We start from the raw sequence: 16004 nt of genomic DNA, 5'->3' as shown, positions 1-16004 counted from the left end.
CCAAAAATTCACATACACATTGTACAGGAGCCGAGAAGGGGTCAGTGTGTTTTCGTTGTGCCTAGGAAACAAACCTTTTCATTTACTTCTGTAAAGTTTCCTTGTAGAAGCCTTATGGGAAGATAAAAGTATATGATGGATGGGGGAAGGAAGCATAGGTTGTCTGGCTATTAATGAAACTGGAGAAATCACACTGTTAGCTTGAGGTTTGAGATATCTGGGTGTATCATGTCTGTCGGGTGAGACAGGAGGTCTGGAGTTGGACCCAGAATCCAAGGTGGATAAAGGAGATGAGGCCAAAGAAAGGGGAACCAAATCTGCCGAGGCCAGTAAGATGCAATGAGGATGACCTTGCTCTTCAACCGGGCAGTTTCTGTAGGAATTTGGAAATTAGGGGAGTTGGAGGGGTGGGCACAGAGAAGACCAGGGGGCCAATTGTGGAGTACAGCATCCTTCAGTGATTCCCCCAGTGGGGGGGGGGGGTCGGGGCAAAGAAGCTGCTGCACTTGTTTAGGGGAGATGCAAAAAGATAGCAGCAAGGCTGGCCCAACTGACGGAAAATCATATCTGTCACTTTCTTGTTGAGAGACCATTTGTGAGGTAGAAGAATGGACCTGCTCAATTTGTCTGCTATCACGTTGGACTTCCCCAGAATGTGCATTGCTATCAGAAAGCAGTTGGATGAGATCACCCATTGTCACATCCTGAATGCTTCTCAACACAAGGGTAAGATTTAGTTCCTCTTTGCTTGTTGATGTACCAAACTACTGACATATTGTCTGCTTGAAGTGCAATTATCCCTAAAGGCAGAGCATCTTGAAAGGCCTGCCACACTAAGAGCACTGTTCTCATCTCTAGAACATTGATATGCAAACTGGCCTCTTCTGGGGCCCAAGTGCTTTGGACTGTTTTCCCTGGGAAGTGCCCCCCCACCCAGTCTGGGAAGTGTCCGTGGTCACTATGGCCTTGGGTTTTGAGAGAATGAAAGAACGACTTTGTAGGACATGACCTGACAGAATCCACCACCAATGGTATTTCTTGCATGCCTAAGTAATTGTTATTTGTGCTGTCATGCACTGGTAAAGAATCAACCACTATGTCGCTAACATCCATTGGAGAATTCTCATATGAATCCTTACTAGAGGGACCAAGATGATGGCAGCTGACACTGACCCCAAGGCTTGCAGAATTAAATGGGATGAAATTTTGGTATTGCGAATTATTTTCCTGACCTGATAGTCTGCACTTTTGAGAGAGGAAAAAAGCTGTCACTGATATCACACTGAAGACTGCTCCTATGAATTCCAAGGTTTGAGTTGGTTGTAATTGAGATTTCTTGTAATTTATGGGGGTCTATATTACAATGTCGAAATGTAATATCGAACACCAAATGAGTGACACGTATTCATCGAAATGCATTTACGTGATTCAATGAATACTGCACAGGGCAAAGGTGTAGTTGGCCAACTACACAGTGTTGCCCTTTTCTCCACTGCAGTGCGATCTTGGAGTTGGTATATTTAGTTAGGGGGGAGTGGGGGTTGTGAAGCCCCATACATAGTTATGCTTGTAAGTGTGTGTGTGTGTGTGTGTGTGTGTGTGTGTGTGTGTGTGTGTGTGTGTGTGTGTGTGTGTGTGTGTGTGTGTGTGTGCATTTCAGCAAACATATTCTTTCCCAGGGAAAGAATTCACTGTTTTGACCATTCGCGCTTAAGTGCGATCCATCTTTACATGTCAACGAAGAGATGTTCGCTTAAACGCCTCTTCAGTGTTATAATATAGACCCAATTTATGGTTATCCCCAGATAAGATCAAGTCTGGATCACTTGATCTCTTGCTGTTAATAGTAGATGCCTGGTCACAGTGGTAATGAACTAGTCATCTAGATATGGAAACACTCATAATTCCTGCAGTCTCAAGTGAGACACTACTACTGCCACGCATTTGGTGAACACCCTGGGGGTGTGGTGAGGCCAAAAGGCAGTACTCTGAACTGACGGTGACTGTCTCCCAGCTAGAAGTGTAAACACCTTCTGGATTGTCTATTCCTTTTTATGTGATGGTATGCATCCTGAAGGTCTATTGAGCACATCCAGTTGTCCTTACCCAGAAAGGGTAGAATGGACTGAACCTTGAACATCTGAAACTTTGTATGTCAAATTGACTCGTTCAAGATGCTGCGATCCAAAATTGGTCTTCAGTCCCCTGTTTTCTTTGGCACTAAAAAGAATCTTGAATTCCTGATTCTATCTTGTCCGGCAGGACCTCTTGACAGATTTTTTTTTCTAGCAGCTTTTATATTTCTATTGCTGCTTCTTTCCTCTGACTGGGTGGAACATCGGGAATTTTGCACATAGTTGGAGGTGGAAGGGAAAGGGGAATTATACAGCCTCTGGAAATAATCCTCTGCACCCAACTATCTCTTGTTAAATCTAGCCAGGTTCTCTTGTGCAGGGATAGTTGACCTCCGATTGCCCCCAGAGGGGGACAACTGGGTCTCCTTTCAGGAGCACTAATAGGATCTGTCAGAGGAAGAATCGCTGGACCCTTGGTTTTGCAGGTCTCCTCTGCTGCATGGACATCATCGTTCATTAGAGTCCACCCCCTGCCCCTAGGGGAACTCCACGTGTGTCCTGGAAAGGACCCTTGGACCTTCTGAACCACATTTTAAAACCACCACATTGATTCCTAGAAAAAAAAAAATTGAGAGGGGTCAAAAAACGTGCACTCACTGTAGAGAGGGTCTTTCCATCCTTCTCACACCTGGATAATGTGGCCTTCACTTTTGGGCCAAACAACGAACTGCCATCAAAGGGAGCACTAACGAATGAGGATTTGAAAGGCTCTGCAGAATCACATAACTGCATCCAGGCATGCCTCTTTATTGATATTCCTGAACCCGCTGCTCTTGAGGCACCTTTGGCTGCGTGGAAGATAAGTCTCATGGATGAATTTAAAATGGATTGGAGGATAGCCAAATGAGAGCCCACAGCAGATTGAGCCTCAGCAGTAATGGTCCTTGAAAGGGATTTTGAAAACTCCTTGATCAAGTCCCTTTGTAGTCTGGTAAAATGCATCAAATAGTTCAGCGACCTAAGGGCAAAGGTTGCTGATACATATGCACATTCCCCAAACCTGTGCATTGCCCTAGACTCCCTGTTAGGAGGACGGGCAGAGGAACTCTGATCATTGAGTTACTTCTTGGTGGCTGCTGCTATGACCATTGCATCTACAGGCACCCCCCTTACTCCAAAATCCCTTCACAACAGGTCGAGCCAGAATCGGATCTGACCTCTTAGGGATTGGCTCAACTGAGTTAGATTTCTTCCACACCCACATAGAGATCAAATCAAAGAGCTCATCGGTGGACGGAGTAACCCAGGTAAACAGGACAGATCTAAAAAGCTTCCATTAATACTGATGCCTACGGTGAAGGGTTGCTGGAGGACCAACCACCTCTCTACTTAAGGATCTCAAGAATGCTCTAAATGAGATGTCTTCCAGAGATGATCGTGCAGACCCTTCTCCTTCATCAAAATCAGTGTCCTCCACAAGCTACTCTTGCAGAGAGTTCAAGTGTCTCCTCTTGCACTTCCTCTTCCAAGGGACTTTGTGGGTGGGATGATCCTGTGAAGTGTTGTAAGAAAATTATAATACCCTGCTGGGTGATCTGGAGGCCTTGAGCTGGCTGTCCCTGTGGTATAAGATGATGTGGCTCCAAGCATAGAGACATCTGGGAACTAGACTGGAGATTGAAAGAGGCTGAATCTGTCTGTCCTGTTGGAACAGAAAACACTCTCTTACTACCTCAAAGGGCAGACCATTCTGGAGAGAAAGAAGACAGTGGCTCTGAGAAGGCATTCTTCTGTATAACTGCCTCCCTGTGCTCCAACAGCAACCCCCCATAGGAGGAAGCTGGAGCCAAGCTATCAATGTCGAAGCTCCAAGGGGCAGAGATGGCTCTGAAAACCTTGAAGTCATCACCAATGTCCCAGACCCGACAAGGCAGCTTCAGCTCCCAGAGTCATCCAGATCCAAAGAAGTCGAAACCACTGTGCTCAGAGAAGTCTTCAGATCCGAAAATAGAGATATCTTTGGATCCGAGCCAGATGGACCTGGAAGGTTCAGATCCATGGACTCAAACAACCGGTGGGATCAAAGAAGGGGCAGACAATGGTGGTGTAAGAGATGGATGGGCTCCCTGACCCAAGGAGGTAGGAGCCGGGAGAACACCCATCTGAATCTGCACTGACAGAAATTTCCTCATCATTCTGTCCACATCTTCCTCAGTTAGACTTCTGAAAAAAGAGATTAGGCAAGGTACAGTGACCTTGAACAACATCTGTCCAGGAAGGGAGAAGGAACCCTAGAAGGTACTGGATCTAATGTCTGGGAATATCTTGTTCTCAGTAGAATCTTTGGATCCGAGCAGCTTGGATCTGAAGATTTTCTCACAAGATCCGAAGGAGAGACTACCTGAGTAGATTTCTGTTGTGGTCTTGGTTTTTTTCTTTGACGACTCTGAAGAAGGAGTGGAAGAAGTAGATGGCTTTGGAGACTTAGTTAACATCTCCTTAATTTTTGTTTTGGGGGATTAAGCCCCAGATATAGCCTCTCCGAATGAGGATGGAAGCAATCCTTTTAAGATCAATTTATTTTTTCTATCTGCTATAGCCCTAGGATTGAAATTTTTGCAAATAGTACAATCCTCTTGTAGATGTTGAGGGCTTAAACAATAGACAGATAAAGAATGGGCATCAGATAAAGGTAATTTTTGCCCACACTTTTGACATTTTTTTGAAGCCGGCAAGCCTTTTGTCAGACATGATGAATTTACAGAAAAATAGAAAGGGGAGAAAAGTTTATATATATATATATATATATATATATATATATATATATATATGTAAGAGTTCAGGCTGACCATGTCTTTCGTGAAAAGTGGCAAATAAGATCTAAGCTATGTTAGGGGTTGGTGTGTTGTGGGTAAGGGAGAAGCTTGAGAGTTTTGGGTGGCCACGAGCTTTAGCAATGGCTGACGGATCCGAACCCAACAATTGAGGATAGAATAAAACTTGACAACATCAGATCACATTTTCTTCTGCAGACTTTTTTCTTTTTACCAGCATACACAGTGGAAGATTCCCTGAATTATTCATTGTCTTTATTTTTCCTTTATTTATTTCTATCACCATTTTCCCTTTTATTAACTTCTCTAAATATTTATGCTTAAAATGTACTTCCTCTTAGACTTTTTTCTCTAATGATTTCAAGCACTTCTCAGTATATCATAAAGATAAAGCTTTCAATGCTGGAATCTATTGGCTTTATTACATATTAGACAACCCTCACAAGATTCAATCTTACAAGCCCCTAATCAAAAGAGACATTAGATGTGGCAGTCTTCAGGTGCTGTTTGCCTACCAGAAATATATCTGTTTATGATCTAAGAGAAGACATAACCTTCCTTCCTTCCAACAATGAGAAATGGTACATTCTACACTTTCTTGCAGAAAATACATCTAGTTTACAATGGTTTTATATCAAAATAACAACTTGTAACTGGAACTACAAGCCACTGCTGAATTATTTTTCACCTGGCACAAACTGAAGAGCCAGCCATCTCTCAGTGAAAACTGAAGAGTCTATCAGTCAACACATACCCATGAGGGAGTCTCACATCACCTGTATCAGAATCTTAAAAGGAATAGGACCTACACTGGTCCAAATAAGGGACACAGCCACTACAGTAAAAACATAGCCATACTAAAGAAAATCAAAATGTTAGTAAATCCCAAACATTACGATTTGTGTTCATGTGAGTGACCCTAAAGAACATCAGATATTAATTACGTTATCAAGGTCACATCATGGAAATGAAGATGAGGAAAGAAGAGACACCAGTGACCAGAAGCAGTCACATTAGGTTTTGACGTGTTTCTGAAGTTATCCCTCTATATTCCCAAGGGGACAATTGTTGATCTTCTTTCTTATGTACAAGCATCCATATGCTATACCTTGTTCAAGGTCACATAACGTAGGCAGAAACTGTTGCAAGATTTTCAGCATCCAGTAGTGACCACTACTGTAGCATTTCCCCTACATTCCACTCACCTATTAGAGTGGGACACCTGGCATCCAGCCTCTCAATCCTACCAGAATGACCTTGCAATTCTCCAGGCACATTTACACTTTTTTCTTCGTTGTAAATTATTTCACCTGGACAAATACCTGCAAATGGTCATTTGTGATCAGTGCACTTCCCCAGTAAACAAATATAAAATAAATAAATACAATTATATTTTTAATGCTTTTAGAAGACTGCAGGGACAGAGTGATAAGACTCCCCTGTAGCCTTACAGGGGAGTCTGTGCAGATTATATGTAAGAAAGGACAAAAAAATTTAATGTTTTAGAGCTTCAGAAATCCTCTACTAACCAGGAACACCTAATTCACAAGAGGATTTTCAAATTCTGGAATACTTTATTTTGTGAAACGGCATTCACTGAAATACAGAAAAATCACAACCTGATTAAACAGGTCAGCTAGCTGATTAGTCAAGTGAGATTTGCAGTCATTATTCACTTCCATTGTCAGCAACAACTGAAAGTGGGCACCAGCTTAGGAGACAGTATCAAAGTAAAATATCTGCAAAAGTTTAGTACTACGTTCTGTTTAATGAAGTAGAATGTAGTGGAAGATATGTCTGACAGGAAACTAATATACTTTCATCAGGACATTACTTACCATCACAGTGGGGATACAGAAACTGTCACAGATTCTAAGGAGGAATGTTGCAAAGTTGCTTATATTATCTTCATTTTCTGTTCTAGGAGCAGCAAAAGCATTCTCCTGCACTGATGGATCACTTTGGCACTCAAGAGCTAATCTAAAATAATAAGAAAATGTCAGTTTATAACATTCTATATTCACAAGTGTATTAAATAGAAATTATAAAATGGTTATCTTGCAAGTTTTTCAGTACAAAACAATATACATCATCTCCATATACTTAAGACTAATGACTCAATATTTTCACATAATGAAGCCATCTCAGCATGTGATGTAAAGAATGAAGTATTAGGAGTGAAAGACATAAATAACCTCAATAAGCTAACACATATACACATTGTGTGTGCATGCTATGGAGAGGATGGAGAGGGTAAGGCTGGTTTCTAATACTGCATTTTCATATCTTCATGTATCAGACTAGGTTCATAGGTAAGTACTAGGCTAGCTGCCATTGTGGGCCATTTTAAGCCTAGCCAATTTCTCTTTTGGTGCTTGAATTAACCTATTCCATTTGGTATTAGGCTGACCTTAACCATCCCATGATCAATAATTATATGTTACCCCAATGAGAATAAATGGAACCATACAATAGATAATTTGAGAGGACACGTGCATGGGATAAAGCATTTACTGCCTCTGTCCACTAGTAGTACAGGGAGCAGCCCTGGAGTAAATTTTTTATTACCCATCAACAGATCCCTGTTGCACTTGAACATGGACAGAGATGAGCTTTATTTTACGGTGATGGGGAGTCTGTTTCAGAGCAGTGGTATCCTCTGTGAAATATACCTATCCTTCCAAGCCATTTTATTGATGTTGCAGAAGAGGTTTAGATGCCTGGACAAGTATTTCTGGTGCCATTTAATTTGCTGACATGCAGTAGGTCCATCAGTATTGAGTCGAAGTAAGCCTTGTATGCCAAACACAGACAATCTCTTAGTAGTCTGTAGGATACCAAGTATAGTGAAAGGACTTTGAGTTGGTTCACGTATGACATACTATTAAGGCCTCATATCTTTTTTTAATAAGGTATCTTTATGGGTGCTCCAGTTGCTGCATTTGTCTGGACAGAAACATGCCAAAGTGGGCATTATACTCAATTGGCCTAATGAAGGCTGAGTGAAAGGGAACAATACATGTTAAGCTCTAGATGCAGTTCCTTTGTTTATGAGATGCATAATGTAGTTGGACCTTCTTATGACAGTGGACATGTGTTAGCAGAAAGTTAGGTCACCATCTGCATAAGTTCTCAAACCCCAAACATCTGGGTCAACTCTTAGGGGCGTACTGTCAATGTGGTAGATCCCTGAGGTAGACAACTTCTCGAAGGATACAATAATGTATTTTTGGCATTTAGTTTCAGTCCATGGTTCATTGGGACAAATATTCCTGCAGGATGGCTAAGTCAACTGCAGATTAAATGACTACTCCCAGCTCGCAGTCATCTCCAGATTTAGTCTGCCAGAGCCCTTTAGTATTGGTTTTTACTTCAGAAAAGTAGAAGCCAAACAGGGGAGGTCCCAGCACTGAACCTTGAGGGACTTCACTAGTGACTGGTCTCGTTGTGGAGGTAGCTTCCCCTGTTTTGCACACCTGCATGAGCTGTGAGCCATTTTGCAATCCAGTGGGTGATGTAGGGATTTATTCCCAGTTTATTTAGCTTTTCTACTATGCCTGAGTGGGAGATTGTGTCAGTTGCCTTGGCCAGGTCGAGGTATGCAGTGCATACCATTTTTTGCCTTCATCTATTGCTTTGGTGAACTTTGCAAAAAAAAATCCACCAGATTGACTAAGCATAGCCTGCCCTTGACAAATCAAATTGAGATAGATCCAGTGTTTGGAGGTTCCCTATGTCATTAATTAGTTCCATGATAAGTTTATGTACCAGACTACAAACATGTTATCAGTCTGAACTGCAATGTTCCCTATAGGAACAGCATTTTAAATACCTGCAGTGCTAACAGGACTGCTCTAATCTCTACAACATTGGTATTCAAATTGGTCTTTTGGGGGGACCACATGCCTTGGACCGTACTTCCCAATAAATGTCCCCACCCCAGTTGAGAAGCATCCATGGTCACTGTGGTCATCGGGGTTGTTAGAAAAAAAGGTCTGCCAAGATGAAGATCACCCGAATGTATCCACCAGTGGATGTGTTGTTTGCAGACTGGGGTGAGCTTGACTGGAAAGGATAGGGGTTGATACAGAATGGACCATGGTACAGCTAGTGTCCACTGTACAACCCGCATAAAGAAACGTGCCAAAGGAAGTAGTACTATGGCTGCTGCCATGGAACCTAGTGCTTGAAGTACTGACCTTGCAAAGGAGATGGATTGGTAAGGAGAAGATGAAGTTGGCTTCTGATAGTGGAAATATGATGAGGAGGTAGAGATGCTACTTGTGTTGTCGTATCTAGAACTGAACAAATGAACTCCAGGCTCTGGGCTGGTGTTAGGTTTGACTTGGCACAATTTATTGTTATACCCAGTGATTTGCAAATGTGGAGCAAATAGTCCTTCGCACGCAGAAGGAGATGCTTGGAGGGAGTGGTGAGGAGCCAGTCATCTAGATATAGAAACACCTGGAATCCTTTCAGTTTCAAATGAGCTGCCTCTACTGCCATGCATTAGGTAAACACCCTGGGGCTGTGGTAAGTCCAAATGGCACAATTCTGAATTGGTAATGAAAGTGTGAATGTCTTCTGGATCACCTGTCTATTTGGACATGATACTACACATCCTGAAGATCTATAAAGCACATCCAACCGTCCTTGTGAAGAATGGGTAGGATAGACTGTACCATGACCATTCGGAACTTTGTTTTCTTCATGCACTGATACAAATTGCTTAGATCCAAAATGGGTCTGACATCTCCTGTTTTCTTTATCACTAAAAAGAAGTGTGAATAACTTCCAAATCCTATTTGATTTGGCGGGATCTATTGGATGACTATTTTTGTCTAGAAGCTTTTGGATTTCTTGTGCTGCTGCCTTCCTTTGACCAGGTGGAAATTTGGAAATAGTCTCCCTTTTGTGAGATGGAAGAAGGAAAATGGTATGTAATAACCACTGGATATTATTATTAGCTCCCATGTGTCTTGTGTTATAAATGCCCAGGTGTATAGGTGCAAAGACAATCAACCCCCGACTGCCTCCAGAGTTGGACAGTCAGGCAGCACTTCAGGAGCACTGAAACGGCCTGTCTGGAAAAGAATATCTGTAGTCCTGGTTCTGCAGACCTCCTCTGTCTCTAGGGCAATGTCTACCATTAAAATTTCCTTCTCTGCCTCTGGAGGAATTGTCACCATGCAGATCTTGAAAAGGTCCCTGAGGTTTTCGGAACCACATCTTCTTACTGCCTCTCTGATTCCTGGAAAGGTTCATTGAGGCATAGAAAACTTGATTCCCACAGCAGACAGAGTCTTTCCATCTTGTTTGCTGTGGGTAAGTGTCTCTTTTACTGATGGCCCAAACAAGGAAGTGCCATCAAATGGAATGTTGATAAAAGACATCTTAAAGGTTCTGCAAAGTTGCATAGCCGCACCCAGGCATGCCTCCTTATGGCAATGCCTGAACCAGCTGATCATGATGTTCATTCAGCTGCATAAGAGATAAACCTCATTGAAGCATACGATATGGATAAGAGAGTGGCCAGTTGCAAGGATGTTCTTTTGAAGTCCTCAGCAGACATGGACTCTGACAGAGTATTTGAAAGCTCTTTGGTCAAATCTCTCTGAAGCCTAGTAAAGTGTGCCAGGTAGTTTAGTGACCTCAGAAGGGCAAAAGTTGCCGAGGCAAAGATTTGCTTTCCAAATCTGTACAATGCTCTGGACTCCCTTTTTGGTAGATGGACAGCAGAGCTCTGTTCCACTATCTCTTTCTTGCCACCCCCATAGCATCAACTGGGGCTCTTTTACTCCAGTGGGGTCTATCTGTTGGTAAGGCTAAAAATTCATTGGGTCATTATGGAAATGGGTTTGACAGTATCCAGTTCCTTCCAAGTCTGTTGGGAAACCAAATCAATACGTTCATCCACTGGGGGGGGGTAACCCAAGACATAGAGAGGCCAGAACCAAAGTCTCAACAAATAATGATTCTTCTAGTGAGGGCTTTTGGGAAGACTAGCCATCTGTCAGTTTTAGGTGCTAAGATCTCCAAATGAGATGTCATCTGGTGATGCTCTGGGGGTCCCCTCTCCTTCATCAAAATTGGTATCCTCCATGAGAGACTCCATCTGGGAGTCAATGTGTCTCCTTTTGCACATTCTCCTCTGATGCATCTCTTCCATAGCATGTTCAGGCAAGGTGTTGGACGAGAAGGGAAGTTCCTTTAATGGAACTGGTTGAACACTTATTTGAACTGGCTGTCCTGTGGAATAGGTCTGATTGACTCAGAGCTTGGAACCAATGAGAGAAAAGGGTCAGGATCCAAAACATAAGAGAGTGGTTCTCTTTGGAAAGAAAAAGCCTTTTCCACCACCTTGAGAGCCAACAGACTCAGACAGGCTTCGACCTGCCTTCTTAGAGCTGAAACTCCCAATGAAAGTAGGTCTAGACCTCCCTTAGATCGTGCCTCTGGGGTGGAACCGGATCTGAACTGTCCAGGGCCAAGGCTCCAAGGGGAAGGGATGGATCCAATAAAATCAGAGCTGAACTATCCCCTTGGATCCGACATTGACACTTCGGCTCTAAGACCCATTCTGATATGAGCGCATCAGAGCAGAACTAGTTAAAGATATAGTTGGAATGGAAGCAGAAGTTTTCCTCAGATCCAACACCGAACCTCTCAGGGATTTTGGATCCTGGGACTCCAAAAATCACTGGATGTATAGGAGAATGAAAAAACATGTTCTTTGATGTGGTAGGCATACTCACAGATCCGACAGGGGACGGAGATGGTAAGACCCCCATCTGGATCTGAGCGCTAAGAAATTTTTGGATCGTCCTTTTCACATCTGCTTCCGATAAGCTTCTGGAGGACCTAGGGGAAGTATTGGATGGGGGCCTTGAATGCTTCTTTGGAGTCTGAAGCAATTGAGAAGGCATGGTGGGAGAAACTGGCTTAACAGCAAATTTTGGAGTAGTACTCCTACATGAAGTACCCCACTGCAGATCCGCTGACCTAGGATCCAAGGGTGGTACTGTAGGACTTATGGCAATGAGGGATTTTGGAGTGGATCGATTCATTTGCTGCAGAGGAGAAGACTTACTAGATTTGTATGGGGTTTGAACTCCTGAAGAACATGTAGTAGGGAGAAGACCCCTTAAAATAAGCTGGTTGAGTCTATTTGCTAGGGCTCTTGGATTAAAAGTGGAGCAGATCTTACAAGCAGTGCCCAAGTGCCCAGCCCCAAGACAGTACACGCACTCCTTGAGGGCACCTGAATTTGGGATTTTATGTCCTCAAGAAGTGTATTTCTTAAAACCTGATGTCTTATCATGACAAAAGGAAAAACAACAGGAATAAACTACAAGAAAATATTTTTTTTAAGGAGAAGGTTTTAAAGACAAGGAAAGAGGGATGCAATTACCAGCGAAGGTAATCTTAAGAAATACCATGGAATGAAACAGGTAAGCAGATCTACTAACAATGATGACAGAGAATTACAATTTTAGTGATAACAGTAGGAAATAATAGGTGGAAAGTTATAAAGTCCAGTGAGAAAAACTAGGAGGGAGGATATATAATCTTATATAAATTTAAAGGTAAATCCAAACATTTTTGAACTCACAAAAATCTGTCTAATAAAACTTGTGAGTGGAACCTACGTTCGCGATGGTGGCAAACGAGATCTGGGGCAATGGGTATGGAATAGGATATTATGGGTAGAAGGAGGAGCTTGAGAGTTGGATCTGAAGTCTGGAATAAGTGGCCCAGTCGGATCCGACAGTTGGATACAAACCCATACGTTGTGGAAGAATGAAAAGGACAACATCAGATTTTATATTATGCAACAAAGCTACCATACTATAACATTCACAAAACAAAAAAGCATTCATTCTCTTTCACAGGTTGAAAAACTCAGAACTCCCTCCCTCCTATCCTTACTTATTTCAGTGATTCTAAACAGTTTAGTAACCACCAGGAGCTAATAGGCTTCTTGCTTCTTCTTTACACTTTCCTGTTCTCAGTTGTGATTTGTCTATCTTCTCAAGCATGTGTTTTCTCATTTGACTACTATCTATAATTTTGGCAGCTCTGAACATTAAGACCTGGACAAACCTTAAATCTGCCTTGGAAAGCAAAAAAAAAGAATTAAGATTCACGTTTCTCTTTCCTGGTGATTTTTTGCTTTAGCCAGCCTTTCATCATAATGCCTTTCAGTAGCTCTATCTCTAAGTCAGTATCAGTTTACCTCTAAAATGCTTTTAATTTTTTTCTTCTATTGCTCAGCTTCAGCTTTTTTTGACTGCTTGTTTCCTAAGCACTACACAAAACATTAAAGTGAAGCACCAAAATGATATATGGACATATATAATTACATACTACAAAACATGCTGGTTATTTGAAGCATATGCACTCTATATACAACTGTAGAATAATGTAATCACATAACAGAAAACAAATGATACAAAATAAAACTAATGCATTTAAAAATTATTCCTGTATAAATATTTATAAAATGTGCCAGTGTCCCATTAGTCCTTTAAGGGGAATATAGCTGCGCCAGTAATATAGTGTACCAAGCTACAATATCCAATACATAAAGATAGCAGCATCAATTCCTTGGTCAAGACTATCAGATACATGTTCTAATTCTGTTGTCCCTGCCCCAAACAAAGTTCTCATAAATTCTGGCAAAAGTCACCTCAGGCACTACCATTAATTCAAATGAAGGCTGCATGCTCAAAAGAATAAAGAACAAGCCCAATTGCAAATGAGACAAAACAGTGGAATATTCAAACAAATATTACCTTGAGCAAAGTTGACAGCAAAGGTCCCATACAGGTTTAGCACATTGACTCCACAACGATACAATTCCAAACAGCTCAGAATGATGAAACATCTCATGGAAATAGAAAAGTTGACAAGCCAAATTCAAACTTTAAGTTATCAAGGTCCACGTCCAATTAATGTTCACCAGAAACTGGAGGAATGCATTGCCAATCTTACTCCAAAGCAAAACAGAACAAACAGAAAAATGACATATGCAAAATGACATCCTAAAATACCATCTGGAAAACATGCATTACAAGAGACCAGACCAGTAGCAGAATGCCAGGTTGCAGTACATCAGAGGGTAGAAGCTGGCAATTATGTTATATTAATGATTGTTAAACTGTAAAAGACTCAAAAGATGGTGAGGCACATTCAACAGACGTAGGTGCAAAATCAAGACACCGTAATTTTGACAGCAATGCTTGAGAATCAAAAACCAATATATAAAGAAGTTTAAACATCTAAACAATAAACACATGGAGCCCAGAAGCCAAAATAACATATACAGTATACCAAGTTTGTCTTAGACAGCCACACACTGCCATATTGCACCAAAAGTGCCTATGTCCAGGTAACTATATAATTACCTAAAGAAGCTAACTATTCTAGCATGTCCTCAAGCTTCTATTGCAAACACACTCTACGTAAAATATCTGCTATATGTAGTCGCTTGCCTTGTGTGTATATCACTTTAAATCATATTTCTGTACATTAGGTAACATCTTCTGCAGTGCTGGCCCTGTATGAGGACATTTGAATATGCATCGCTACATTTTGTGATCTGCTTCACCTCTGCTGATAACCTACCCAAAGAATACCCTGCTTCACCTCTGCTGATAACTTACCAATACAATACTTAAAGGTAGCAGCTGAAGCCATCGCAAACCCAATTAGTATACTCATTAACAGGCCCAGCCTTGAATCCTGTTTGATTACTCTGAAAAAGTATTTCATTCTACCTCTCCATAAAGGAGGTAATTCTACAGATATTTTCCCATTACCATCCTATCGCCATCCTATCCCCTGTTTCTAAGCTTCTATAAAAATGTGTCCATACCTTCTTAGCAACCAACTTTGAACATCAACACAGCATGGTTTTAAACCAGCTCACAGTACTACAACTGCCTTGATATCCTTTATAAATACTGTTACTAAAGCGAGAGACTCTGGTAAAATGGTTTCTTCTCTATTTCTTGACTTATCAAAGGCATTTGATAGTGCCTCTCACCCCCTACTTCTAAACTAACTTTCTAATATTGGTCTCTCCTCCTCCTATCTTAAATGGTTCTCTAGCTACTTATCAACCAGACAACAAGCAGTTAAATGACAAGACTGTCACTCCCGTTATCTACAGAACAGTACTGGAGTCCACCAAGGCTCTATACTTGGCCCTCTCCTATTTAGTATCTTTATTGATAACCTTTAGCTCCCCTCCCACCAGGGCTCTCTCATACAATATGAGGATGACTTGACCATTATTTTGTTCCTCCATACTTTGCCTCATCTCCAACAAATCACTCAAGATGCCTTTACCTCGATTAAGACCTGGCTTAGTAGCAACCAAATGATATTTAACCCACAAAAAAAAAAAAAAAAAAAAAAAAGAAACCTACTCCTCTTTACCTCCAAAACAACTCTTTCAAACAAAGCTAATTTTACTATACACTCACAAAATAACACAATAATTGAAGTTGTTCCTTACACTGAAATGCCTGGAGTAATAAAAGGTAAACATCTAAAATGTGATCTACACATACAATACAACATAAAAAAAAACACTTCAGAAACTTGGCATTCTCTGTCAGCACACTTTTTCAACTTATCCACTAAACATATCCTTTGCTACCACCTATTTGCTTCCTTCTGTCATATATGGTGCCCCGATACTTGCTAATTTGTAAAATACCCTAAAAACAAATCCTGAAATGTGCTGTAAAAAATCGCAAAATTTGCTACTAATGTTAAATATTCTAATCATCATTGTATAGCTTTGCATTCTCTCAACTGGCTTGAACTCTCACATTACCTCATCTACCTCCAACTCACAACTCCTTACAAAATAATCCACAAACTCCTGGCCTTCCCTGCCCTCAGCTAATTATTTAACAGAAGATACCCAAAAGATCCCTTAAATCTGAAAATAAACAACAACTTCTGGTCGAGCATAAACCTTACAAATCTGCTGGTGAATTTTTATGTTCTTGTTCTGTGGCTAAAGCTTGGAACTCTCTACCCTTAACAATCAGAGCTAACAAAAACTTTCCTTCCTTTTAAA

General features: G+C 41.3%; 1 protein-coding gene across 1 annotated transcript in view; it reads right to left on the bottom strand.

Moving 5' to 3' along the window:
- Window positions 1–16004, bottom strand: part of MEI1 (meiotic double-stranded break formation protein 1) — a 2282292-nt gene that overhangs the window by 1162047 nt on the left and 1104241 nt on the right. The window contains exon 13 of the mRNA XM_044073933.1: window positions 6748–6889. Within this exon, the coding sequence (XP_043929868.1) occupies window positions 6748–6889 (142 nt within the window). The remainder of the gene's footprint in view (window positions 1–6747; window positions 6890–16004) is intronic.

The sequence above is a fragment of the Protopterus annectens genome, chromosome 1.part0, assembly GCF_019279795.1.
Source record: "Protopterus annectens isolate FY-2018-M chromosome 1.part0, PAN1.0, whole genome shotgun sequence".
Classification (NCBI taxonomy): Eukaryota; Metazoa; Chordata; order Ceratodontiformes; family Protopteridae; genus Protopterus; species Protopterus annectens.
This window is presented reverse-complemented; position numbering and strand designations above follow the sequence as displayed.